We start from the raw sequence: 27,234 nt of genomic DNA, 5'->3' as shown, positions 1-27,234 counted from the left end.
ATCAAGCAGCAGGCACACGGGTGATAATGATGAAATAAGGCCCCTTGATGGCCAAAGCGAGCTGGGGCTGTAAATCAGGCCCAGCAGCTCTCGGCTCCTGCTGCTGGGGTGGGGAGGGCCATTGCCCCCCGCCAACAACCCTGCCGCGGCCTGGCCGTAGGGACTGCGCTGCTGTAGGAGGCTGAATTTAGGGCTGGAGTGGCTGGGTGCTGGGACCCCAGGAGTGGGGGAGGAGCTGGGGATGGGGGCCTGGTTTTCCCTAGGGTGCTCTGGCAGCATAAAGGGGCCTTAAAGGAAGGGGAAAACAGTCCCCTGGGAATCCCCCCTGCCCCCTCCCCCGTGCACAAGGGGCCTCCCAGCTGAGGTGAACCTGGTATAAGGGCCCTGCACCCCCCTGCCAGGATCGGGGCCATGGCTGCAGCGCACTGCATTGTGGGTATTCTCTGCCCTCCAGGGGCCATGAGGAGCAGAGTGAGAGTTAGAGCAGCCTAGAGGTTGCTCCGAGTGACCCCAGGGGCTTGGCAGGACCCAGAATACGTGGCGCACAAAAGTGGGTCAAGCCCCAGTTTCCTACTCTACCCACAATATGAGCTTTGTAAATGTGAGTTGGGGGAGCCCAGGGCTGGGGTAGCAGGGGGCTGTGGGTCAGGATTGAGGGGCACTGGCAGATCTTGGCCCCTGCCCCATTATGCCTGGCTCTAGCCGGCGCTCTCAGCTGCTCCCTGCGTTCCACGGATGTAGTGTGTGTAAAGTAACACCATGTGTCAGCCTATGGGCCTGCCCCGGTGCCCTGGGGTGGGGTTCACGAGGGGGACACAGTGTTGCCACAGGCCAATCTGCCCATCCCCTAGACTGCCCTTCCTCTGGTGCCCCTCTTAGCAGGCACATGTGTTCAGCCTCCGCCCGCTCAGAGCAGGAGAGCAGGGCCTGTTGGTTCTCACCTGTGCCAACGGGAAGGGGTCCTGGCAGAGCGATGGGGACTGACATTACCCTTCTGGGGGCAGTGGCGATGGCTGGTCCATGCTCCTTCGATTCATGGGGGGCTGGAGTGGGGTGCAGACAGGCAGGCGGAATATTCTGTAGCCCTCATGCTGATGTGATGGTGCGCTGGCTGGGGTCTGCCTGTCTGTGCATGTGCCACTACCCCCTGCTGGCTAGAATCAGCATTGCTCCTCTGTGTGTCATTGTTTCTGTATTGCTAAGAGCTGATGGGGATTCTCCTTCAGCTCAAGCGTGGACTTTTGGAGCTGGAGATGGGAGCCCAGCCCATGCTGCAGGTGTGATGTGCAGCTGGCTGGCTGGGATTTGCTGCAGCGTGCCAGCTGCTATTTGCCTGCGCTGCACGGCTGGCTGGTTGCTGGGCTGCCTTCTCCCCCCCCGGGATGCGGTACAGGGAAGCGGATTGCTGGAACATGGGCTGATGGGTCACAGGGGGTGGGATTGATGGGAGATCAGTGCCAGCGATAGGTGCTATGGAGAGCAAACCCCTCTTTTCATCTGCGTAACACTGAGCCCCTGATCCAGGACCCAGCTACGGCTGGGGCGGGGAAGAGGGTTCTGAGCCAACCTGACCTTGTTACCGGCTGCTCAGTGATCGGTGCCCACATGCAGTGAGGCTTGGGGAGGGGGTATCAACCACAGTCGGATTCCCCAGACTAGGGAAAGTGACACACCATGGAGTGGGGGGGCCCCTCCAGCAGAGGAGCCCCATGGACAGAAGAGGAAGGAGGGGCGCTCTCCCTGCTTGTGGATACCCCGAGGTGCGTGGCACTGTTATCTGTCCCCTCGACATGCTGACGGGGGAGCTGTGCAGGCCACTGGCTGCTCTGTTTGGGGATGGGGGGAACGGCTGGGTTTGATCCCAGTTTAGCCCAAGATCATAAAGCACCGCAGGCGAAACGTGTCTCACCATCCGTCCCCTGCCCTGACGCCCACCCTTCAGCATCCTGGCTGGGGCCGGTGGGCTTAAAGGGACCCTGCCCCTAGAGATCCATCGCATTGTCCCATCTCGGTCACTCTCTGGGCATCCCCCCTTCCCCTTTATCACTGATGCAAGGGGCCCCGATCTGGACACGTGTGCTTGCCCTGATCCACCGTCGCCTAGACTGGTCGCTGCGAGGCGGGGACGTGATCGCGTGAGGGGCGATGCCAGGAGATGGGGGATCTGGCAGGCTGGCCCAGGGGTATGGGACTGGTTTTGATGGGAATTGACCCTGCTTTGAGCAGGAGATTGGACTAGATGCCTCCTGGGGTCCCTTCCAATCCTGAGATTCTATGGGTCTGTGATGGGGGTTTGTGCCAGGGTCTCTACCTGCAAGCAGGATGCAGCTTGTGGGATTGGGGCCAGAGCTGGTGAAATGCCCCATGGACTCTGCAGGGGTGGGGTGGGTTCTGTATTGGGTGGGGGGGGGCAGTCTGTGCTCTGAGCTCAGTTGGACACTTGACCATTAATTTCAACCGGGGCAGGATCGGGACCCTAAAATACCTTGGAAACTCATCTCCTTCCCCCCCTGAATCAACCCTCTTTCCTCCCCTGACACCCCTACAAATTGCCAAGGAGGGCCCATCCCCACCTCTCCACTGTCTCCAGCTGATTCCCATGGGGGCTGGGCCCTGCAGCTGAGCCCCCTGTGTGGATCAGGCCCCACGGGGTTCCCCAGAAACAGCCACCCCCCAAATTCAAGGCCACTTTGGTCTTGAACACGAGTGGGAAGTGGGGGGGGGGGGAAGGTCAAGGAGGTGCAGTAATAAATGCAGCCTCCAGGGGGCTCCTGGAATTTGCTTTAGGGGATTGAGTGGAGGGGTCCAGGGCTGGAGCAGCTGGGGGGCTGCAGCTGGGGGTTTAGGGGCTTGGGCAGAGCTGCAGGGGTCAGGGTTGAGGGGTGTCATTAGCCCTGCAGGGCAGGGGGCGGGGTGGGGGGAGCCCCAGGCTGGACCAGCAGGGTATTCTATGGGCCAGGACCGCAGCGTTGGCTAAAGAAGCTGGGCAAATTTACGCAGCATCTGGCGTCAGCCGGTGGTCTCCGGCTCTGGCTTGCATGAGCAGCCTGGGGCTGATCCCCGGCTGTGCCCATCCCCGGCTGTCCCACGGGAGCCACTTTGGGGTTAATCGGAAACATGTCCGCTCTTGCCCTGCCGCCACGTGCCATGGGTTGGCTGGTGCATCCAGCCACGTGTTCGGACTCAGGAGACCTGGGCTGCAGGCCTGGCTCTGACACTGCTCCCTGTGTGGCCTTGGGCTGATTGTCCATGGGGCGCAGCCTGAAAATCCTGCTGTGCTCGTCCCAGCTGGGGAGGCTCCAAGCACTTCACCATGTCTGAGCAGCATCTACCAGTGCAGGGCCCTGATCTTGACTCCAGGGTATCGTACAATCTGGCCTGAAGGGGAGCTGAGCCCTGGGAAATTAAGCCCTGATCATGGGCTCTGAGAGCACTTGTCTATCTGGCCTGTAATCATGGTGTGGCTCAGTTTCCCCATCTATAAAGTTGGGCTAATGATCCTTCCCTGCCTCCAGATACATTCATTTTGCCCCTTTAATGACAATCCCTAACTCTTTGCAAAGGAAGTCAGGATCATTATCACCATTGTACAGGTGGGGAAACTGAGGCACAGAGGAGGGATGTGACTTGCCCAGGGTCACCCAAGAACTGGGAACTAACTGAAGTCTTTTGAGTCCCAGTCGTGTGCACTATCCAGTAGGCCACGCTGCCCCAAGGCCCCGGGGCTGCCATGAAAGCAGGGGGGCTGCATAGGCCACTAGACAGGGGTGAGGGCTTGGCAGCTCTTTGCAGCGGTGACTCCAGGATGGGGCCGCCCGGCGCAGGAGTTCCTGAGATGCTGGCTTTCGCCGTGCAGCCACGGCTCTGTTGACAGCGTCTCTTCCTGGCTGCCTCTCGGGCTCTCTGCCAATGCCACCCCTCGGCACTGGCACAGGCTCAGGACAGGGCAGGATTGGAGCCGACTGACGCTCAACCTGGTGCGGGGAGAGAGCCTGGCTCTGCGGGGGAGGGGAAAGGCCCTGTGGGACTGACGGGCCCCGCGCTGGGCTGTGTCTCCCCTGCAGCGTCATCGAGAACCAGAAGGACGTGACGAGCTTGACTCAGGCCGACATCAAGTCCCTGCGGGAGCTGAAGAGCCTGTGAGTAGCCCCAGCCGTGCATGTGCATGGTGTAGGGGGCGGAATGGGGGGGCATGTGAGGGGTGTATAAGCGGGGGCAGGGATATGCAGACTTAAGGTAGCTTTAACTCTCCCCTTTGCACTTCCCAGACGTTGGTGTCACTTAGAGCAACCTGAAGGCTGCTCTAATCTGTGCTGGGCTGCCTGGGGGAATCAGAGAACCAGGCAGGGGATGCCCGGCGGGAGTGGGGGGGCATTCACACAAGGCATTGTGAAGGGGTGGGGGAGTTGGGCTGTGGCTCAGAAGAAAAGCTGCTGGGCCAAGTTCAGCCATGGCGTAACTCCATGGGGGTGAGGGTTGCCATGGCATCGGCCTTCAGCACCTGGAAATTCGCCATGTCTCTTTGCACTTCCCTTCCAGCACCATCGCCGGCTCCGGGCTGCAGTACATCGCCACTGACGCTTTCCACGCCAACCCCAAGCTGACCCATTTGTGAGTAGTGCCTCCTGCAGGGCCCTTGTCGTGTCGCTCCATGCCAGTGCTTCCCCGCGGGACCAGCCTTTTCCCCAGTAAAGGGGGACGCCGTCTTTTCAGGGCAATGGGCAACCCATAGCTGTACTGAGGTGGGTCCCTGCTGCGCCAGGTGCTGTACATGTTCGTCGTGAGAGACAGTCCCCACACTGAAGAGCTTGCAGTTGAAACAGACAAAAGGTGAGAGGGGAAACTGAGGCACAAAGAGGATGTGACTTGCCCAAGGTCACCCAGCAGGCTAGTGGCGGGACTAGAACTCCAGTCTCCTAAATCTTGGATTAGGCCCTCTTGAATGGGCCAGGATGCTGTGTTAGCCAGCTCCTGGCTTCACCAGCTGATACACGTCTGTCTATCTATCCATCCGTCCATCAGTTTCAGGCCCCGGCTAACTCCTCCCGCTGCTGGGTGGCTTTGTTTCCCCTGCCTAGAGGCCAGGGGGATTGATCGGGCACTGCTGTCTCTCCGACTGAAATCGACATGAGCAGCCGAACTCGATCCCCTGGCAGCTGGGGCACATGGATGGGGGGAGTGGAGCCCTGGAGAGGGGGGCGACATGGGCTGCAGGGCCTTGCTGCTGAGTGAGAAATCATTGATCTGAGCAGGAGGGAGGCCTGTTCCCAGCCCAACCCATGGGGAAGCTGCGGTGCCCCCAAGCGACTGCATTGAGGTGGGAGTCCCTGTCCCTTGTCCATGTGCATGCAGCAACCCCCCCACCCACCTGCCCCCATTTCCGGGACAGGTGTCTCTCTCACCTGCTCTCCAGGGATTGGCATCACTCCTCAACACCCCCCCCATCCCTTCCCACCTCCCCCGCGAAGGCGTCCCCTCCCCTCCCTCCGGGTGATCCTCCCCTTGGATTGAAGGGTTTGGATCAATAGCACGATGCTGGGGCAGGGCAGGGGTGTCGGCCGCAGTGCGGGGGGCTCCCCTGGATCCCAAGGGGGGCGTCATTTGGCGGGGAGAACAAACACGTTCTCTCCCCAACGCTTGATGGAGGGACCCGGATTCACCTCCCTCCATCCACAAGGCCCTGCTTTGGGGGACAGAGAATGCTTTACTCCCATAATGCACCTCTCTGGTGCCCCCAGATCCGAACGGCAGTGATTTCTGCTCCCTGGTGAAAGTGACTGTGCCCAGTACAGGGGCCTAGGGTGGCCAAGGTATTTAGGTGCTTAGAAACGCAGAGGGGCAACTTGGGGGGGATTTACAAATGTGCCTAAGTGAGTTAGACACCTTCTTCAAATGGCTCTTTGGTGTGAAAGCCACAAAAGGTGCCACAGCAGTTAGGCAGCCGGTGAGCTGGCGCTGCTCACAGCCTGTCATGGTGCTCTGCCTTGTCGGCTGCTTTTCTTGTTGTCTGTCTCTCCCCACCACCTTCTCCCGTCGTTTATCAACCCTTTGAATCAGGGGCCCTGTCTTCACTGTGTGTCTGTACAGCACCTTGTGCCACGGGGCTCTGCTCCAGGACTGGGGCTCTCCGGCGCTCCCACAGGCCCTGCCCCGAAGAGCTGGGGGGCACCAGAGGTGATCATTTCGAACAGTTGAGCTCAAAGGCAACCCAGGCCAATCAGGGCACAGAGAAAGGGTGCAGACCTGCCTCTAACTCCCTGGGTGACCTTGGCCAAGGTCATTTAGTGTCTCTGGGCCTCAGTTTCCCTCCTGCGCTTGAAGGGGATAAACACCGTAGCAATTGTGCGAAGCGCAGCCACTGTGGTTATAGGGCCCTAGCGGTGCCTGATAGATGGGTAGGGCTGAGTGCCCGGAGGTTGTGGAATTGTCTTCGCCGAGGGCAGGGGGGCGGGTGGTATTTCTAACCAGGCTGGGGGAGGGGAACAGCTCAGTCAGGGAGGGTGGGGACTTTCCAGCCTCCCATGGGCTGCCATGTGCTCCGTGGCAGCTGGAGGATGCTCTGAACCAGGCAGGCTTGTGTCAGTTCATTGCAGCCCGGGGAGGAACGTGGCTTTCTCCGTGTTGCAGTGGGGGGACCCGGCACCCCAGCTCAGTTGGGGTCTCTCTTCCTGCCGGCAGGAACCTCTCCTCTAACAACCTGCAGTCGCTCTCCTGGCAGACGTTTCACCACCTGGCCCTGCAGGAACTGTAAGTGAACCTGTACGGGGGCCTTTCCCCAAACCATCACCTGCCAGGGCACCACTCAGAGCCTGGTGCCCCAGGGTCACTGCACCGGAGTCACTCTGGATCGAGTCCCTCTCCAAAGGTGGGGCCATTGTCGTGGGTGGGCCAACCCCAGAACTGGTGTATGCGGGTGCCACCTGCTAACAACTGCCCTGGAGCCGTCCTTCCTTCCCAAGCCAAGGTACAGGGGGATCTGGGTGTGGCTGCAAGTTAGTGACTGCGCCGGGTCTCTGTCCAACACTCTGAGTCCACAGACTGGTTTCTGTTTAAATCCTGGGGTGCTGCGCTCTTCTGAACCTGCTCCAGAACTCTTCTAGGACCCTCATTCCAGTTCAATTCTAGACGCATGTTCTAGGTTTCCGTGCCTGTTCTAGAGCTTGACTAGAAACCCTTTCCTAATTCAGTCCTAGCCTGTTATTCCAGTAGCCCATTTCCAGATTGGTTCTAGACGTCTTCTAGGACCCTCTTTCCAGTTCAGTTCTAGACTCGTGTTCTAGGAGCCAGTTTCCAGATCTGCTCTAGAAGGCCATGATCGGGTTCTATGTTAGGTGAAGTGAACTCTCTTGCTCCTCAAACCATTCCACTCGCTCTAGACCAGGGGGTCTCTTCCTGGGTTTGACAGCCCCGCGTTGGCCCATTGGCTGAATGTTTTGAGGGTCTCTGTCCTCTACTGACTCTGCCTGTTCTGGAGCCAAATGAGCTCAGCTCCCATTATACCCTCTGGATCCCAGACTGCCTGGGACGCGGAGTCCAGGGATGGGGTCGGCTCAGGGGTGAGAGCTTTGTCACCTCGCCAAGCTCCAGCAAGAGCCAAATTTTCCCCAGCTCTTACACAGAGCCCTTAGCATTCCCCTCTCTCATTCCACCTGACCTGCCTCCTATCCCTCTCCCCCGCCCAGGGTGCTCGTGGGGAACCACTTCCTGTGCTCATGTGAGATCCGCTGGCTGCAGCTGTGGCAGGAAAGCGGCCGGGCTGACTTGGGGAACCAGTCCCTAAGCTGCTGGAAGGAGAGAGAGGAAATCCTACTGAAGGACGAACTCATCGAGCACTGTGGTAGGACTCTGCCGGGAGAAGTGGAGCAGGGTGGGGCTGGGCGTGTGAGCGGGGCAGGCTGCTGTGCAGGGGAACCCACAGCCTCTTGTGCACCGACTGTGCCCCATGCGCATCCCACGGGTACTTGGGGTCTGCTGTGCCTCATGCCGATTCTGCATCATGGTTGCACCAGGGTAAATCTGGAGACATTCGGGCGATACTAGGGCACAGGTGTGTGTGGGGGGGCAACAGGGCATTTTGGTGGGGCAGTTCTGGGGGGTGCAGTGGGGCGTTCCCATAGGGTGGTATGGGGGAAGTGGGGTGTTCCCATAGGGTAGTACTGGGGGAGGCAGCAGGCAGAATCCATGTGGGTTTGGTGTTGGCTTGGATGAGTGACAGGGACAGCAGAGAAAGAGGAAGCCAAAGGACAGTGTGGGAGGGCCTGGCTTAGGATCCCCCCCCAACAGGCTTCTGGCTTGGCTGAGCGCTGTCTCCTGATGATGCCCAGGGAGCAGAGGCATGGGCATCGTGGCCAGGACGTGGCTCAGCCTGGCCCCCATGTGCTGCCAGCTGACTCCGGCCGAGGATCTGGCCTGCTCTCCCTTCTTGCCCTGCTAGCTGGCTGCTGATGGCGCTTCCTCTCCCCACCTGGGGCTCTGATCTCGTCAGGGGTCCCAGAAGTGAGGGGAAATCAGACGACTTCCTGAGGTCACAGAGAGCGAGTCGAGTTTCTGCAAGGGCCAGGCTCCAGGGTTCCCTCTGGAGTCCAGTGTGGTGCTTTGGGGTTTGTTAATTCAGGGCACCCCATGAGCACCACACGAGCACCCCCACAGCACTGGCCAAACCCTCAGGGCTCTGTCCCAGCAGGCACCAGGATCAGTGACACCCAGGCTGGATTCTCCAAGGGTCTGGCTGGGATCGGTTCCCAGGTCCTTCCAGTCTCTGGCTGTTGTCTGTCCCTGGCCCCTCTCCCCCGAAAGGCAGCGCCTGGGGGTCAGAGCAGAGCCAACGTCTTGTTCTCCTCCCCTTTTTCTGGCAGACCCACCAAAGATCTGGATCGACTACCAGGACGTGCCGGTGCAGCAGGGCGAGAGCGTGAACCTCACATGCCACTTCACGGGCGAGCCGTGGGCACACGGGCGCTGGATCGTACCCGATGTGGGACCAGAGCCCTTCGTCATCACCAAGGCAAAGACAATGCGGTCGCTATGGTTTGGGGCTCTGAGGGACAGAGGCCGGCCCCGTGTCCCTGCTGGGGCTGGTTGAAAACTCTGTCCACGGCCCAGGGAAAAACGTGATTTTTTTTTTTTTCATCTAAAATTTCCAATTTTAGGGGAGAAAATTTTTAAAAAGGAAAAAAAATCTACATTTTTCAAAGCAGAAAGTTGCACTTAAAAAATATCCACCACTCATGGCCCAGAGACCTAGGGCACCCCACGGAGCCCCTGCAGAAGGCCTGAAGCCAAGCCCCATTTAAACTGAGCTCCCTGCTCGCCAGCTCCCTGTGTTGCAGGAGAGACGTGCTTCTTCGCTGCAGCAGCACGATCCAATGGCTAGAAGCCATGTACCCAGCAAACCAGGGAGATGTAATGGCAGGAGCATGGGCTGCAGAGCCTTGCACTGATTGACTTCTAATCTTGGCCCTGCCAGTGACGGACTATATGACTGCTCTGTGCCTCAGTTTCCCTCAGGGGCGATTGTTATCCTTTGTTAATGAAGGATTCCTTAGCTGCGGGGTGCCTGCTAAGTACTGTAGACCTCAGTATTTTGTATGCCAGCCACCCCCACCCCCCAAACTGCCTATCCGCAAATACTGAACAGCAGGGATCATGCTGAGGTGAGATCCCGTCATACATTTCTACTTATAAAGGTGCTGAGCACTTAACGCACCAGAGTCTGACTCCGTGCCTTTGGGTGCTAGCATACCACAAATCACAGTCACGGTATTAGGATAGCAGTAGCACTCAGTGACCGAGATCAGGGCCCTGTTGCGCCAGGTGCTGTACGTACATGTTGTGAAGGAGAGCGCCAGTCCTGTAGAGGTTGCATACTAGACAAGGGGTGGGAGACGAATCTCAGTGGCACAGAGCGGGGGAGTCATTTGCTCATGGCCATGCAACAGGCAGTGATCAGACTCCAACTGTCCTGAGCCCCAGGCTGATCTTCCAACCACTTGACCCTGCTGCCTTGTCCTTTTTATGAGCTAGGCCAGGCCACGGGGTGTTTAGTACAAGCAATTGGTCTAAATCCTGCAGAAAGAGGGGTATTTGCACCCAGTTCACTTGTGCTGCCCTTGCCCTCTGCAGGCTGGCTTCCGAATAACATGGCAGCATGTCCAAGTCCCTACACTGGCAGCAGCAAGTGGAGATTCTCCCATAGTTCAGGTTTTTCCCTGCTGGGGCATGAGCTTTTGAATGGCCCCTCTGTGCAGGAAGCTACAGATCAGAATGTGTCACGGTGCTGGTGTCATAGCAGGCTGAGCGCGCGCTCTCTCTCTCTCTCTGTCCCCGCAGAGGTCGGACTCGGAAATCACTCTGCAGATCTTCAATGTCTCCTCCAGCTTTAACCGAAAAGACATCACTTGCTGGGCTGAGAATGAGGCAGGCCACAGCGAGGAAGCGGTGCAGCTGAATGTCACTTGTAAGCGGCAGGTGCATCTGGCTTGGCAGCTGGAGGCGGGGTTTATGAGAGCGAGGATGGCCCGGTCGTGAGGGAGACCTGGGTTTGAGTCTTCACTCTGCCACAGACTCCCAGAATGACCTTGGACGAGTCACTCAGGGTCTGTCTGCACTGAGGTTGTTTGGATCTAGCTAGCTCCAGGAACACTGGCTATGATGCTGCCGTGGCTTCCCAACTGCTGCTGTTCGATGTGGCTAAATCAAAGCTTCGTCCATGTGGGCTGCCATCACCCCTTTGTCACTCTGTGCCTCAGTTTCCCATGTTTGACATGGAGCTGATAGCTCTGCCTCGCAGGGGTGCTGTAAGGAAAGTACAACCCAGTTCAGGCGGGCTCAGATGTGACAATAACGGTTGAATCTAAGAGTGAAACGTTTGCTCTGTTCTCAGCTGAGAAGCCAGTTTTCCTGGCAGCCAGGCCAGTTTCTGAGGCTCTGTGCTGAGAGCAACAGGGCCAGTAGGGCTTGGACCCAGCAGCTGTTTCCTTCCAAGCCTCCACACCACCGCACCAGGCGCACGTAGACTGCAAGGCAGAGGCTGTAAACTCCAGCTGAGGTTTTCAGCATCTCCTCTGGGATCGGGATGCGTCTTAATCCCTTAGGCAGCTTTGAAAATCTCAGAGAGCAAGAGAGAAAGTGTGTGTGTGTGTGTGTGTGTGTGTACGTACGTGCACACACACGCTACACTTCTGTGGTTACCTACAGTGGATGTAAGAGATCAGGGGGCAGGAGAGGGCTCCTTTAGCTTAAGTGCTAGTGGTTTGTACTTTGGAGATACAGGTCACAGGTTCTAATCCTGCGTGGTAGGAGGGCCATCTGGTTGCTACCCGCAGAGGCTTTGTGTCTGGCTACGTTGCAGCTGCATGTGAGCTTCCCTTGTGCTAGCAAGGCTCAGGCTAGTGCACGGAAATTAGCAGGTTGGTTGTTCTAGTCCTGGCTCAGGGGGGCTTGGGAGCGCTCGCTGGAATATCCCTGCTGCTAGCTGGAGCCCCTCTAGCACCAATCTGGGAGGCTTGTTCCCAGCGGCAGTGTAGATGAACTCTAAGGGGGAATCCCTAACCCTGGCTGCCCGGCGGGCGTGGGGGTGGCTTAGTGACTGTGCCTGCAGCCTCGGGGCCCTGGCTCCACAACCCGCCCCACCCTGGGGCAATGCGCCAGCCTGAGCCCCTCTTTGTCATCTCTCCCCGCAGTCCCCGCCGTGATCCGGGACCTGCAGGAAGCCATTCACCAGCACGACTGGTGCATCCCCTTCTCGGTGGATGGCAACCCGCTCCCAGCCCTCCGGTGGCTGTTCAATGGCTCCGCCCTGGTGGAAGGGAAGTTCATCTACACCAAGATTGTGGACTACGAGCACAACTCCACCGTGGTGCACGGCTGCCTGCATCTCAACCGGCCCACGCACGTCAACAACGGGAACTACACGCTGCTGGCCCACAACCTGCTGGGCGCCGACAGCCGCACAGTCCTGGGACGCTTCATGGACAACCCCTTCAGCTTCAGACCCGAGGAGCCGATTGTTGGTACGGCTCCTCTCCCCTCCTCCAGGTCCTAATAACCCTGCTGGGCTGGGAACAGAGCCTTCCCCCTGTTGGGACCAACACTAAGGTTGGGGAGGAACTGCTTAGGGTGGGTAGAGGTGCCTCAGTTTCCCCTCCCACCCATTTCAGACCATGTCTGTGCCGTGACCAGCACAATGGGGCCCTGATCTCCTCCACGCTATAGTAATGCCCCTAATAATAATAATCGATTATGGGGTTACTCTTGCCCTCCACACGGCTCCATAAAAGATCTTGAAGATTATTCGTCGAGATGGGTCGAGACTGAAGCTAGAGGGGCCAAATCTGGCCCATCCCTGGAGCAGCCAATTGCACCGGTGCCTCGTGGGTGTGAAATGCCACTGCTCCACCTGGCACTCGCTTCGCACCAACGAGTCCGTGTCTGAGTCTCCTGCTCACACCGGTTTTGCACCAGTGTTGCTCCATTGGGCATCACTCCGGATTTACACCAGAGTGGATGGACATTCAGGCCTTGGGTTTGGGCTGAGCAAAAAGTCAGCGGAAGGGTCCTCTGATCCGGATTGGATCGAGGCTGAGGGGCTGCCGGCGCTGGGTTTGGCACACTTAGGGCAGACGGAGGGGTGGCCAGGGCCGGGGTCCAGGGAGCTGGTACTGTTGCTGTACGGAGAGTAATGATGCTTTTCCTTCCCATTTGCCCCGCTGCTGCAGTGTCCCTGCCTCCCGTGGGTGAGTATTTCCTAGGTGGCGGCTGCTTCTCTTTGCCCCCTGCTTGAACTTCGCGAGGTGCCTGAGCGGCTCTGTCTACTCTGGGCGGTAGGAGCACCCTGAACCCTACACACCCCACAGGAACTTGTCCCACCTCTCTGCTCCAGACCCTTCCCCTTGCCCCGTTACCATCCCTCCTTTGGTAGGGGAAGCCAGAGGATCAGTGGTGTGAGAGGCTGGATTAATGCAACCAGGGCCTTGCGTAGCTTGTGCTCCATGCCAGGGCTGCCTTCCGGTGAAACTGACAGGATCTTCAGAGCATAACCGTGGGGGTCTTATCTGGATGCACCTGGGAGGTTCTGCAGCAGCCAGGTACACTGAGGGGTGTGTGGCCAGGGCACTGGCTGGCCCTGTGATCTGGCTCTGTGGTTCAAGTGGAAGCAGGAATCGTGCAGAACATCCTCCAACATTGCACAGGAGAGAGGATGGGTCTTTAGGGTGTTCTGTGGAGCCCATACCCCATATCCCTGCCCCCCAAAGGGGTGTTTAACAGCTGAACTCCCAGATTTTGCTACTAGCCCCACTCCAAACCCAGACTCATCCCTGATCCCCCCAAAATAAAACTCTGTCTCTCAGGCTGAGCTAATGTTGCTGCCTTTCTCCCTGATGCAGGCAAGGGGAACAGCACGCTGGATGGGCCGGTGGAAACGTCAGAGGAGCACACGTTGGGGGTGAGCCCCGGGAAAGCGGAGTGGGGGATGGGGGAGGGACAGAGGTCACCAGGAATATTCCTGCCTTTGTTGCAGCATGAGGATGGGGCACACAACATAACCATAGGGTCTATTGCACCTTTCTGGAAGGAGGTCACTGCACTCGGCAAACATGAACCAATAATGCCCCCTATGAGGTGGGTCAGTATCACTAACCCCCTTCACAGATGGAAAACTGAGGCACAGAGCGATGACGTGACTCACAGCAGGTTAGAGGCAGAGCTTGGGATCTTGACTCCCAGCCCTCTGCTCGCAGCACTAGATCCCACTCCCTTCCCCGAGCTGGGAGCAGAACCCAGGAGTCCTGACGCCCGGGCCTGCGCTGTGACCTCTACATGACGTTGGCTGTACTGGGTTCTCTTCTGACCTTGGCTATCAATACCCTGGATGAGCTTAGGCAAGTCACTTCCCCTCTCCGTGCCTCAGTTTCCCACTCTGAGAAATGGGGGTTGTGACATTGACTCACCTTCCAGGTGGCTTGCGAGGCTTAGTTAATAAATATCAAGGGCTCTGAGGCCCTCAGGTGGCAGCTGCTGGGCAGGGCAGAGGACTTCAGTGGGTTGTTCTCCACCCTGCTGATGGCCATAATGATTTTGCATCAGAAGACCCTCGGCCAAAGCCCTGGATCCAACCTCCCCCGAGGTTGATGAGGGGGGAGGGAGGCATAAACGGCAACAGGGCCTTCACCCCTGCAATGGGCCAGATTGTGCCCCGGGATCCCAGCCCTCAGGCACCGGGAGGCTGGGTCCAAAACCAAGCCCCGACTGCCCTCCGGCCCTGTGGACCGAGCTGCGTCTTCTCCCTCTCTCCAGGTCTCCGTGGCAGTGGCGCTGGCTGTCTTCGCATGCCTCTTCCTCTCCATCATGCTGATTGTGCTCAACAAATGTGGGCGACATTCCAAGTTCGGCATTAACCGTAAGTCCCTGTCGCCGCTGCAACCCCCTTCTCCTGGCTCACCAACGCTGCGAACGTCAGTGCTGGCAGCAGGGGCCTCTGCTGCTTGAGCTGAAGGAGTAACTCTGCTAAATGGTAGCAGTAGTAGGCAGTTATCCCCAAAGTGGGTCGGCCACAGGGCTGTGTGGTGCATGTTGGATTCTCAGACCGAATGTGAGTTCCTGCACTATACGCTAGGCGAGGCGAGATCCCTTCCCACGGGCCCCTCTATGCAGCTCAGGCCCCACAGCATGGATTTGGTCCTGCTCGTCTTAGTGTGAGTGGGGCCAGGTCCTCAACTGGGGTAATCAAGAGCAAACCCAGGGGATCCCCGTCTATACTAGGTGTTGCAACAGCCCAGACTGCTCTAACCCGTGCCCCAAACAGTGCTGGAGCTTTGCCTTCCCCTGTCACTCCCTGCACCAGGGCTGGGATAAATTCTCCTGCAGGGGCTAAAATGGGGTCAGACGCTGCCACAGAGTGACCCTCACTCACTTTGCAGAGGGCTCCCCAAAGGTAGACTCGGGGGTGCTGAGGAGAGGCTGGCTGGGAGGGTTTTCACCTTCCCCTGGGCTGGAGCCAGGCAGGCCCCTCACCTGCAGTCCCAGGGCACCCGGGCATTGATGGGCATCTGCTTTCAGCTGCTTAGGAGGAGCAGGATTTTAGTACCCCAGTGCCTGGTCCTCCCCACCCGTGTCTGTGCCCTATTGGGCTTGGAGCCGTCAGATCTCCCGGCCCCACTGCAGGATCTTTGATGAAGATGCCTGGGGGGCGGAAGCACGGATAGCCCCCTCGGTAATTACTGCAAAGCTACCTGCTCTGCTCACTGGCCCCTGCTTTTGGCCCCCCAGCGGTGGCGGGGGAGGGGGCAGATAGACCAGGGAGCTGCTGGAGCCTGGCATCTCTCCCCCATCCCATGCAGGGGCGGCTGTGCTGGCCCAGGATGATGACATCGCCATGTCCTTGCACTTCATGAACCTGGGCAGCAGCCCCCAGTCCTCAGCCGAGAGTAAGCTGGAGGGGCTGAAAACCAACTTCATTGAGAACCCGCAGTACTTCTGCGACACGTGTAAGGGCCCTGGAGGGGCGCAGGGCGGGTCCGGAGGGGCACGTGGGTTCCGGGGAGGGTTAAGGGGGTGCTCCCAGAGGGTTAGGGAAGGGCAGGGTGGGTCCTGGGGGGGAGGGGATGGAAAGGATGTGGGTACACAGGGGTGCGTGTAAGTGGGTGCAGTGACACAGGGACTCGCTGGCACTCCCTGCCCCGTGCTTGGGGGCCATCTGGGTTCTTAGCAGGGGAAAGGTGCCCCCGCGCCCACGCATGTCCAGCCCTGGTTGGCCATGGGTTGGGGTGTTGACAGGGAGTCCTGGACTGTCTGTGCGGGAGCAAAAGCAAAGAAAGGGGGCAGGGGGAACTAGGGATTCAGAGCTGGCCCCTCCCACCTGCAAGACCCCATCCCACCTCTCAAGCAGCCAGATCCTTCTGGCTTCTCTCCTTCTTCTCCTGACTGGAGCCCCCAGCTACCCCTTTCTCCAAATTCAGCCCCCACCCCAGCCTGCCCTGTCTCCCTGGCCCTCTTTCCCATCCAGATCCCCGCCCCTGAGAGACAGCCGCTCCCCGCCCAGCTCTGCATCTCCCCTCCGGGGTGCGTGGGGGGTGACGCTGGGCGCTTTGCACAGTCCTTGTTCCTTGCAGGCGTCCACCACATCAAGCGCAGGGACATCGTGCTGAAGTGGGAGCTGGGGGAAGGGGCCTTTGGGAAGGTCTTCCTGGCCGAGTGCTACAATCTCATCCCCGAGCAGGAGAAGATGCTTGTGGCCGTCAAGGTAACCCTGTCCCCTTCTCCACGGGAAGCCTCCACTGGGGTGGGGGGATCCCAGGACCCACCTGGGAGCTTTGCGACTGAAATGTGCTGCAAGTGGCAGCCACTCGCAACAGGCAGGATGGGTCTTAACCCAGATCCACCTGAGCTATGGGAGCAGTATAGACCATATGACACACTTTTGAGGAGTTCTGATTCCATTCAGTAGGGGGCACTGGTGAGTGTATAGATGCACCCCAATGTATTGAATGGAGGCCCAGTCTAGACCCCTTTGGAGATCAGATCCAAACTCGCCTTTATGGTTCTAGTTATGGGTGAGACCCAAACAGGCCCAGGTTCTTGCCCAGCTGTGATGGGGACACAGTCCCACATGAACGGCGACTGGCCCAATAAATCCTCCTGGCAGTTAGACGGGACAGAGCCAGAGGCAGCTCTGTGAGTGCTGCAGTACCGCAGCACAGGGCTGAAAGTAGGGCCCCGTTGTGTCAGGTGCTGCACGGACACTGAGGAGGAGAAAGTCCCTGCCCCGCTGAGATCAGGGCCCTGTTGTGCCAGGCACTGTGAGGACGCCAGGGGAGAGAGAGTCTGTGACGTTATTGATATAAACTGGGACCATATAGAACATGGGTTGCAACCAAGGTTCTGTAGTGGCACCAAATCCTATGTAAAGGGGGTCATATAAGGTGTCCAAGATCAGGTTACGGGTTACTGGTTAGGATTATGCTGTCTGTATGTCTGTATCATTTCTGTAGTTGAAGTTATGTGTATTGTCTGTATTTCAAACTTGTTCTGTGTTACTGGAAAAAGTCTCAGACAAGCTGGTGTCAGCTCTGCTTAGCCTGCTTGATGGCGCATACGGACATCACTACACAATTGACCCATGGAGAGAAGGCGGATACGCCCTGTGACTCACTGGAGTGAGCAGAAACTGGCCCATGTGACTGCAACTCCATTTTGCTGTAACTTTCCACAGTAGGACAAAGGAGTGTTCTTACACCTGAAAAGTCTATATAAGGCGAAGGCCTGATCTCCATTTTGTCTTCAGTCCTGCTTCTTACCTCTGGAGGGACTTTGCTACAAGCTGAAGCTCTGCACAAAGGACTAGATGACCCATCCCAGTGGGGATGTTCTCAGAGACTGGATTTAACCTGCAGTTTACTTCATCACTGCTACAAGCCTGAACCAAGAACTTGCCATTACTGTATGTAATTGATTCATTGACCAATTCTAGCCTCCACCTCTATCTTTTTCTTTCATGAATAAACCTTTAGATTTAGATTCTAAAGGATTGGCAACAGCGTGATTTGTGGGTAAGATCTGAGGTGTATATTGACTGGTTGGGGCTTGGTCCTTTGGGATCGAGAGAACCTTTTTCTTTTACTGGGGTATTTGTTTTCATAACCATTCATCCCAGGACATGTGGGACTGGTGGGATACTGGGAGACTGGAGTGTCTAAGGAAATTGCTTGTGTGACTGCGGTTAGCCAGAGGGTGACACTGTTGTCTGTTGTCTGCTGGTTTGGTTTGCCTTAGAGGTGGAAAACCCCAGCCTTGGGCTGTGACTGCCCTGTTTGAGCAATTGGTTGGTTAAAGAGTTTTGGTCAAATTGGTGATGTCTGTGTCATCCCTTCCTGGGGTTTCCACTCTAAGGCAACCAAACCAGCTCTTAGACACCTTATATGACCCCCTTTACATAGGATTTGGTGCCACTACAGAACCTTGGTTGCAACCCATGTTCTATATGGTCCCAGTTTATATCAATAACGTCACAGAGTCCCTGCCCTAAATTGTTATCAGTCTAACTGGGTGGGTTTGTTTTCCATGTCACACGTGGAGATTGGGGCCCAGAAAGTTTAAATGACTTGCCCAGCGTGAGCAGAAGCAGGAAGCTCGGCCGCTGCCATGCCTTGGGGACCCCAGCCCCGGTGCTCACCCTGCCCTCTTGCCCTCTCTGGGCCTGTCTCCCTCCCTGCAGGCCCTGAAGGAGGCGACGGAGAGTGCCCGGCTGGACTTCCAGCGGGAAGCGGAGCTGCTGACGGTGCTGCAGCACGAGCACATCGTCCGGTTCTATGGGGTGTGCACGGACGGCGAGCCCCTTGTCATGGTCTTTGAGTACATGAAGCACGGAGACCTCAACCGCTTCCTCAGGTGGGGTCCGGCCAGCAGCCAGCACGGGGGGTGGCGGATGGGATGGGGTGGCTCTGTGCTGCTTTGGCCCCCAGCATAGATTAGAGCAGCCAGCGGGGCTGCTCTAACTTACCTCCGGCCTGATGTACCATCCAGCAGCCCAAAATAGCCAGAGTACGGTGTCCTTCAGCTGCTTCCCCAATACACCCCTCCCCGCCCTTGGCCCCCCTCTGGCATGGCCCCTGCATGCAGGGTGGTGCCCCAAAAGGCCGTTGTGCCAGCCCCACACGTGGTGAACGAGGCGCCCTGTGGCGCTCCAGTGCCAGAGGGAGGCAGAAGAACGAAGGGTCAGTTGTGAGAGGTGGTTTTCACCCAGGATTCAGGAATTGCTGGGGTAGCACCAGGGGGGCGACCCAGGCTGTGAGGGGGAAGGAGCTTGCGCCCAGGCTGGGGAGAGAAGCAGGGGTGAGGGTGGAGCCAGCTGATGGAGCATGGACAGATGTGGTCTGCCGGGTCAGCTGAGATGAAGATGGGGGATAAATGGAGCCTCAAGTGAGATGGTGGGTCTGAAGATGCGGGAGGGTGGATGAAGCTGTGGGGGGAGCCTGGATGTGGGGCGGCCGTGGAGAATGGGGGTGGCAATGTGACGGGAGGCAGAAGCCAGGGAGGGGCGGGGAGCAGAGGCCGTGGCAAACACAGACTGGCCCCCTCTGCGGTGCCCTCCTGGGCCAGCTCTGCCTCCTTTGCAGCATGAAGGAACCGCTGATAACTGCGAGGGTCCTTCTCCCAACCGGCTGCAGCGTGGCAGGCCCCTGCCCAGGCACCAGGCCTCACCGAAGCATTTTTGGGGGTTGGGGGGCAACTGTTGCCATGGGATGGAAGGAGGGGTGCCATCCAGAGGGCCAGAGTGAGAGGTGGTCCCGGAGACAGCCCTGGGGAGAATGGGGCCCCCCGAAGAGATGAGAGTGGGGTGGATGGCAGCTAAATACACCCCTGCTTCAATCCCCTTGCTAGGCCTGGTTGCTGGGGGTGACACAGGCCAAAGTGGAGGGACATCCCTGACCGCCTGCCATGGGGTGGGGGACACGTGCCCCACCAACCCTTTAAATAATACACACAGCCCCACCTTGATCCTTACAAGGGCGCTTTGTGGTCTCCCCTTGGAGCCCAGCTCCCCGTTAGGGGGCTGTTTGGTGACCCCCAGCCGGGAGCCTCAGGGGTGACAGGGCCATCCAGGGGCTGGGGTCCCAAGTACGGCACCACACACATTCGACACTCAGTGACACGCCGAGCGCCACACCAACACTAGCACGCACTTCTCCAGGCTCCCCGCCAGCTCCTGCCCGGCCGTGACTCGGGATTATTTGCCCCGTTATGGCGGTCCCTGCCTTGGATTCCCTCCCACCCCCCCACTGCTCCATTATCACGGCAGCTCAGACAGCCGGCCCTGCTAATGCGGCCTTCTTGCAATATTGATTAGATTAGCTGTCTGAGAGGCTGAAATAGAGGGAGATTGGCCATCAGCTGAAATAAGCAGAGACTTTTCGATTGGCCCCCGAGGTATTGGCACTAGACGGGGCGCTGCCAGCGGCATCGCTTAGTGTCCGCGGGATGAGCTCTGAGACCTGCCTTTGATGATTATTGTTATGGGACTTGGCATTAATGGTTTTACTTCCCCGGAGCCGCGTGGGCATGTCCCCGGCCTCCTCGCCCAGGCTGTCAGCAGCACTTGGGGTCAAATGAGCCCCATGAGTGCGGGCACCTGGCTGGGTGAGGGGAAAGCATCCCCCCGCCCACCGGCCGGGTCTGCACCTCAAACCTCAGCCCCACAGGGCTGCGGGGGCGCAGGGAGTTGGGCTAGCCACACATCCTCACACCCGCCTCGGCCAAACACATCCCCCATAACCCCCTCTCCTTTACATACACTCACATGGAGACATTCATAGAAACACCAGTGTGCATGTCAACACACACACACGCCCTCAAGCATACACACTCTCACATCTGCCCTCGGGAAGGAATTTTCCCCTCAGGTCATATTGGCAGAATTCTTGGGGGGCGGAGGGCATGGATCACCCACTTCCTCTGCTGCATAGGGCGTGGATCACCTGCTGGCATCACCTGGACATGTCCTTCCTAGTCAGTTGCCTGCTGGTGCCCGGGCCTCGGGCATTGGTGGCACCTTGGTCTGGCCGCAGCCAGGCCCACTTGCACTTCTGCCGTTGCCTGGAACGATCCGGAGTCAGACTCTGAAGAATCGAGTCGGTTTGGGTCCACTCTGAGCCCGGCCTCACTGCAGTCTGCCCTTGCCCTGCCCAGGTCCCACGGGCCAGATGCCAAGATCCTGGATAACGGGAACGGCCAGTCGTTTGGGCAGCTGACCCTGAGCCAGATGTTGCAGATCGCCACTCAGATCGCTTCCGGCATGGTCTACCTGGCCTCGCTCCACTTCGTCCACCGCGACCTGGCCACGCGCAACTGCCTGGTGGGCCGCAGCCTGGTGGTGAAGATCGGGGACTTCGGCATGTCCCGGGACATCTACAGCACAGACTACTACCGGGTGAGCAAACGGGGTGGGGAAAGGACCTGATTCTGCTGCCACGCCTGCCCAGGGCTTGACCCATAGCCTGGCGGAGTCAATCAAGGCCTTTCCATCAGCATGAGCATGGGCGCAGCAGGAGCGGATGCTACTGGCCTGGGCAGGCGCGGTGCTCTCAGCTCATGCTGTGTCTGTCCCTCCCTTGACTAAGGTGGCCATGTCCCTGGTGTCCAAACGCCAACCCCCTTTGTAGCCTCTCAGCACCTCCTCTGCCCCGCCTCCTCAGCACCTGTCTCCCTTCCGATTAGGCCCCATCAGGTTTGGGATGAAGACTCAGGCCTCAAGACTGGGGAGAAAATGCAAGTTGCCTCATAACTCACTATCAACATGTCTCATCCCTCCACTGACACTTAGAGGATAACAGCCTACTGCTGCTGCCAACTAGTGGAGCTCGGGGACTGGTCCATATAGAGGATAACAGCCTACAGTTACTGCCAACTAATGGAGTTCAGTGGCTGATCTGCATAGATGGCAGCCTAATGCTGCCAGCTAATGGAATTCAATGGCTGGGCCATATAAAGGATAATAGCCGACTACTGCTGCCAGCTATCAGAGTTACTCTGGTAGAAATCTGTGCTTTGGAGGTCCAGTGTTTGAACCCTGTTAGGGATCCCATCAGCCAATTCTTTGCCCCCTGTTTCCCAAGCACCCCTCTGCCCAGGTCCGTGAGGTTGCATTCAGTGCTAGTGGAGGGATTGCTCCTGCTATGTAGAGACAACGCTTCCCTTGAAGACCCCAGCCCACTCTCCCCCATTGCTCGAAAGCGCAGTGTCAGTCGCTGGCTGCCCCAGGGAAACCAATGCACTGGAAGTGTGACGCTTCTCGGATCAGACGCATCGCAAGCCACATGGCTGGTCGGCCGGCCGGAGGGCTCCGTTGGCTGCGAAGACCCATCCATCTCCATCTCCTTGAGAGCTCTGCTGGGATCAGCCTCTGTGACGGGCAGGGGGCTCCGAGGGGCCTCTTCCAATTTTCCCTTTTAGCTCCTGCCCCACCTCGGCCCCCTATGCATATTTAATAGGGCCTGCGATGGAAAAGGGAGCGCAGAGCACTTAGCGAGTGGAAGGGAAGCGCTGCCAGGAGGGGGGAGGGGCCCCCAACATGCTGCTGTGAAAGGGTTAAATAAAGGGAAGAGAGAGAGAAAGTACAAAATGAGCCCCTTTCTGGTCCCAATTCTGTTCTGCTGGTGTAACTCAGGAGTGACTCTGGTCTCATGCTGGTGTGAGCAAATGGAGAATCCAGCCCCGCCCCTTTCATCTCTCTTTATCTTTTTTCATTCCATCCTGCTCCTTCCCCCTGTCTTTCTTCCTTCTTGGTTTTTTTTTTCTTTTCTTCCTTCTCCCACTTTTTCCTTCTTTTACATTCTTCCTTCTCTTTTTAATTCTTTCTCTCTTCTTTTCTCTCCTGACTTTTTCTTTTCTTTTTAATTTTCTCTCAAACCTTTTTCTTTCTCATCTCATTCTCTCTCATCTTCCTTTGGCTTTTTCAGACTACTTTCTTCTTCTCTTTCTTTTCTCATTTTTTATCTCATCTCAGTTTCTTTCTTTCTTTTCTTTTTCTTTTTCCCTCTCTGCTACAATATTTTGGCCCCGCCCTTCTCCCCACCCCTCTGGCTAACCCATCCTCGCCTGGTCTCTCTGGCAGGTGGGCGGACGCACCATGTTGCCCATCCGCTGGATGCCCCCGGAGAGCATCCTCTACAGGAAGTTCACCGCTGAAAGCGACATCTGGAGCTTTGGGGTGGTTCTCTGGGAGATCTTCACCTATGGGAAGCAGCCCTGGTACCAGCTGTCCAACACTGAGGTGAAGAGTGGCTCGGCGAGCGCGGAGTGGGTGCAGCGCCGGGATTGGGGTCAGGGAGAACGGTTGGGTTAGTTCCAGGGAGCAGGGTCTTTGAGCTGCTGGTTCTCTGATGGCCAAGAAGTCAGCTGGGGGAAAGGAGATGGGCTAAGAAATAAGGGGGGACCCCGTCCCCCACGGCTTAGAGCAAGATGCTCATATCATGCTGTCCCTCATGTGGCAGTGCAGTCTAGAGGTTACAGACAGGAACTGGGAGTTGTGACTCCTGGGTTCTGTCGACAGCTCTGGGAGGAGGCAGAACAGGGGTCAGGACGCCTGGGTTCCATTGTGTGGTCTGGAGGCCTGAGGAAGGGAGTGGGAATCAGGACTCCAGGGTCCTCTCCCCAGCTCTTCCACTGGCTCATGTGTTCTCAGCGTCTGTCCCCTGCATCCATCGGGGCTAAGAACACTCGCCGGGTGGGGATCAGTTTGCAGGATCTTCACACGACGAGATGCCAGGGATGGGCAAAACACTCTGTGCCTCTAACGTGGCCCAGCCCGTCCCACTCTCTGAGATGGCTAGGGCTGAGCAGAGAGGGGCCAGCCTGGCTCTAGGGCTCATGGGGGTGCAAGATATTTCAGTTCTCCAAAGCATGAAAGATCTGATTCAATTTGCCGGCCCGGGGTGAAACCTGACCTGCCCCTAACAAACTCGCTGTGTGGCCTAAGAGCTTCCTTGCCTATCCCTTGGTCTAATGTTCCTCAGAGCAGACAGGGAGTCCGCTGGAGCAGATTGATGGCTCTTTCCCTCCCTTCTGCTGAGCCCAGGAGGATTCTGGGGGTGGGAGCCCGGTGTGCAAGGGAGATTGTCGGGGTGTCTCTTGGTTTCTTGTCGATGACCCCCTCCCATGGCCCCCAGATCAGAACAGCTAAGGACCAGTTGGAATTGGGCAGGGAGGGGGTCATCACCAATTTATAGATGGGGAAACTGAGGCACAGAGTGGCAAAGTGACAAGGGACTCTGCAGCAGAGCTGGGAAAGGACCTGAGAGTTCTGACTCCCCTTCCTGTGTCTTACCCCCAGCACTGTCCCATACCCCTAGCCGGAAGGGTGTAGTTAAGCTCAGTCCTGGGCAGATAGAGCGCGTTGGCTGTGTCTTCCGCTCAGGGCTAGTCGTTGTGGGGTTGAAACCCGGACACTTCATCTCCTCTTCTGCATCTCCGCAGGCCATCGAGTGCATCACGCAGGGCCGGGAGCTGGAGCGGCCCCGAACCTGCCCCTCGGAGGTGTACGACATCATGCAGGGCTGCTGGCAGCGGGAACCCCAGCAGAGGCAGAACATTAAGAAGATTCACAGCCGGCTTCAGGCCCTGGTCAAGACCCCTCCCGTTTACCTGGACGTCCTGGGCTAAGGACGGGGATGGAGACGGGGAAGGAAACCGGCTCTTCCTTCGGGATGAGCCCACCGGGATCCTCCTCCTACCTCTATGCCTGCCCCTCGCCCCATCAATGCAATGGACAGGATCCCTCCCCCATCCTGGACCACAGAGAGGTTCCCCGTCTCTGGCCTCAGCGGGACTGTTCCCTCAGCCAGGGGCGTCGGGATGGGACCAGGTTCCCCAAGACCCTCTCGACCTCACACGAAAGTCGCTCTCTTCAGCCTCTTTCCAGCTCTGGCTGGCGGCCCAGGCTGCTGCCCTTTGCCCCCCAAGAGCAGTGGCGAGAGGGCGTGTGCTGCCCTCAGTTCAGACTCAGCCTCCTCACCCACCAAAGACAGATGGACAGATGGATGCTAAAGGGCCAGATGGAGGACACCCTCCCCCTCAGTGGGTGGGGGACCCCTGCCCTGTGTCTCTTCCTACAGCAGACTCCACCCTGGCACTGCAACCCTCCTTCCGCCCCCTGCTAGGTAACACGGATGCCCAGTTATTAGTTACCCCCTGGTTGAAGGACTGATGCCAGCTGCCTGTATTTCAGGGGGAGGATGCTTCGTTGGCCCAGACCCCCAAGGTCTGGGGGAAGGCCAGCAGAGGCGTGGGGTGGGGGGACTGCTGTTGAATGGTATGAACGTGTTTAACTCTATTTATCATTATACACGCTAGCTCTTTACTGTAGTGGCTTATCTGGGGTAGGGTGGGGAGATTGGGCCAAGTCCTGGGGCTAGTTGATCGTACGTAATGGGACGTTTGTCTGCCGCAGGGCTGGCTGTGAAACCCCTTTGCAGCCTTTGGGCCTGGAACTCGTTTGTTGAGGCTGCATTACTGACACCCACCTCTGAGCGTCCAGAGCAGCATCCAGACTACATGTCCATGCTACAGTCCTGGGTTGTGATTGCAGCTCGCTGTGATCTAGCCGGCTCTGGGACAGATAGCAGAGAAGCTGCAGCAGCACCGGCTTGAGCGTGGGCCATACCGGCCTGCCCGGGACCCTGGGTGGTTACTCAAGGGGGCAGACTCTTGCTGACGCCTGAGCTGTCCTGATTTCACAGCTCTGATACCCACACTAGCTAGATTACGTCGCATCCCATGACTGCAGTGTGTAGCCACACCCCAAGTGTCAGACCTGCTGTTGCCTGGCCCGTGGGAGCAGATCCTCCCCTAGTGTAAATCTGCATCGCTCCAGGTGATGCTGATTTGCAGCAGCTGAGGATCTGGCCCCATGACTCTCGAGGTCTCAGGCCCTGCTTGGTGATGTGGGCTGGGGCTAGGAAGTCTACCTGGCCAGCTGCTGAAGGGAGGAGCTGTCTGAGATGGAAAGGTGAGTCAGGGAGCTAGCGTGCGGCTGTCCAGGCAATCAGTCATCCCCTCCTGACCCAGGAGTCACTATGGTTCTCTGAAACCGATGGGGCCTGATTCTGTTTCCTTACCCCCAGGGAATCTGGAGTGACTCCACTGAAGTTGCTGGGCCTGATTCTCATTTGCACCATGGCCCCTTTTTGCTGCTCTGGCAGCGTAAAGGGGCTTTAGCTTTGGCATGAATTATTATTCTGTATTTGTATTGTGATAGCACCCAAGACCCCTGTCATGGGTTAGGACCCCACTATGCTAGACCACTGCTGAGAGGGCTTGTCTACACTTGAAAATTAATTCAGATTAAGGCAGAGTGTGAATTTAAAGTGCTGTCACAATCCTGGAATAACTCTGGGTGTAGACAACCCCGTCAGTTTCATCCGCTTTATGGCCCCTTTACATTGCCGGAGCTGTGTAAGGGCCTACACCCAAACTGAGGGTATGTCTACACTACTCGCTTGATCGGCGGGTAGTGATCGATCTCTCGGGGATTGATTTATCGCGTCTAGTGTAGACGTGATAAAATCGATCCCTGATCGCTCTGTCGTGGACTCCGGAACTCCACCGTGTGCGAGAGGCGGAAGCGGAGTCAACGGGGGAGTGGCAGCGGTCGACTTGCCGCCGTCCTCACGGCTAGGTAAATCGACCTAAGGTACGCCGACTTCAGCTACGCTATTCATGTAGCTGAAGTTGCATATCTTAGGGCGACTCTTTCTCCCCCCCACAGTGTAGCCAGCCTGACACCAGTTTAGTTAAAAGTGGTGCAAGCTGCTGTGTGGATGCTTATTCAGATGTGAAGGCAGCTTATTCTGTTTTAGTTTAAGCCTGTTGCCAAATAACTAACTAAAGTGCAATAAACCTGATTTAAACCAAAATGGAGGGAAGGGGAAAGAGCGTTGCACCAGTTTAACTAAATCAGTTTTAATTCACACCTTAAGGGCTTGTCTTCCTGGGGAAACTCAGGAAAATTAATCCATATTAACATTTAATGTGGGTTAGTTAAACCACATTAAATTCCATATTTAGAATAAAAGTTTCACCTTAATTCATGGTTTTTCCTTAATTCAGTTTGGAAATGAATTAAATTAAACCAAATTTAGGCCACTTTCATTCTGAATGAGCGTGTCCACACAGGGGCTTAATGCAGTTTAACTAAGCCACTTTAAATTCACACCTGTAGTCAATTCCACTTAACTTGCCCATGTGTCCCCAGAGAGGCAAATCCTTATGTTACACAGGTGGAACTTTTCCCTGGAGCCCAAGCCTTTGTCACAAGGGAATTGATGCTGCTGTATGTGAGAACAGGATCCTACGAATCTAGAAGCTGCCTTCTGGATCTCTGGCTTTCTCAGTGGTCCTATCTCTATAGCGCTGTTTCTGCCCTTGGCAGGGCTCTGGGTAGCAGACATGTCTTTCTGAGCACTAAGTCAACTCTGTGAAGGAAAATAATAAGGAATAAAATCTCCTGTCCATTTCACTCAAACTCCAGGCAATGGATGGAGTGGGAGTTATTGTGTCTGCTGTTTCTTTACCACAGGGGCTAGCCTAGTGCCTCGCTTCTTTGGGAAATTATTCTCTTTCCTCCCTAACAGGATTATTCCCCTGCCTTCCTCCTCCTCTGCTCTCTCCTTCACCCTCGGCCACGGCTTCCCAGTCAGCCAGCACCGTGACCAGCGACAGGTCGATTGATGTAGCACCTCGCCC

The 27,234-nt window shown here is 57.3% G+C and overlaps 1 protein-coding gene across 1 annotated transcript; it reads left to right on the top strand.

Annotated features, from left to right (window-relative positions):
* Nucleotides 1-1,382: 1,382 nt before the first annotated feature.
* NTRK1 (neurotrophic receptor tyrosine kinase 1) lies at nt 1,383-24,850 on the top strand. Its single transcript, XM_075070675.1, has 16 exons — nt 1,383-1,387; nt 4,065-4,139; nt 4,540-4,611; nt 6,679-6,747; nt 7,683-7,837; nt 8,856-9,004; nt 10,330-10,456; nt 11,682-12,011; nt 13,356-13,444; nt 14,296-14,398; nt 15,339-15,485; nt 16,110-16,240; nt 18,212-18,384; nt 20,683-20,923; nt 22,607-22,765; nt 23,968-24,850. Exons 1-16 carry the CDS (start codon nt 1,383-1,385, stop codon nt 24,151-24,153), a joined length of 2,211 nt encoding a protein of 736 aa, XP_074926776.1. The 3' UTR covers nt 24,154-24,850.
* The last annotated feature ends 2,384 nt before the right edge of the window (nt 24,851-27,234 follow it).

Source organism: Chelonoidis abingdonii, chromosome 11 (genome assembly GCF_003597395.2).
Source record: "Chelonoidis abingdonii isolate Lonesome George chromosome 11, CheloAbing_2.0, whole genome shotgun sequence".
NCBI classification, from domain to species: domain Eukaryota; kingdom Metazoa; phylum Chordata; order Testudines; family Testudinidae; genus Chelonoidis; species Chelonoidis abingdonii.
Note: the sequence above shows the minus strand (reverse complement) of the source record. Positions and strands in the feature narration are given on the sequence as shown.

Excerpts from the sequence above, each read along its gene's own strand:
- NTRK1 (XM_075070675.1), top strand. Across the intron at positions 6,748-7,682 it reads CACCTGGCCCTGCAGGAACT|GGTGCTCGTGGGGAACCACT; the intron begins GTAAGTGAACCT and ends TCCCCCGCCCAG. Across the intron at positions 18,385-20,682 it reads GACCTCAACCGCTTCCTCAG|GTCCCACGGGCCAGATGCCA; the intron begins GTGGGGTCCGGC and ends TGCCCTGCCCAG.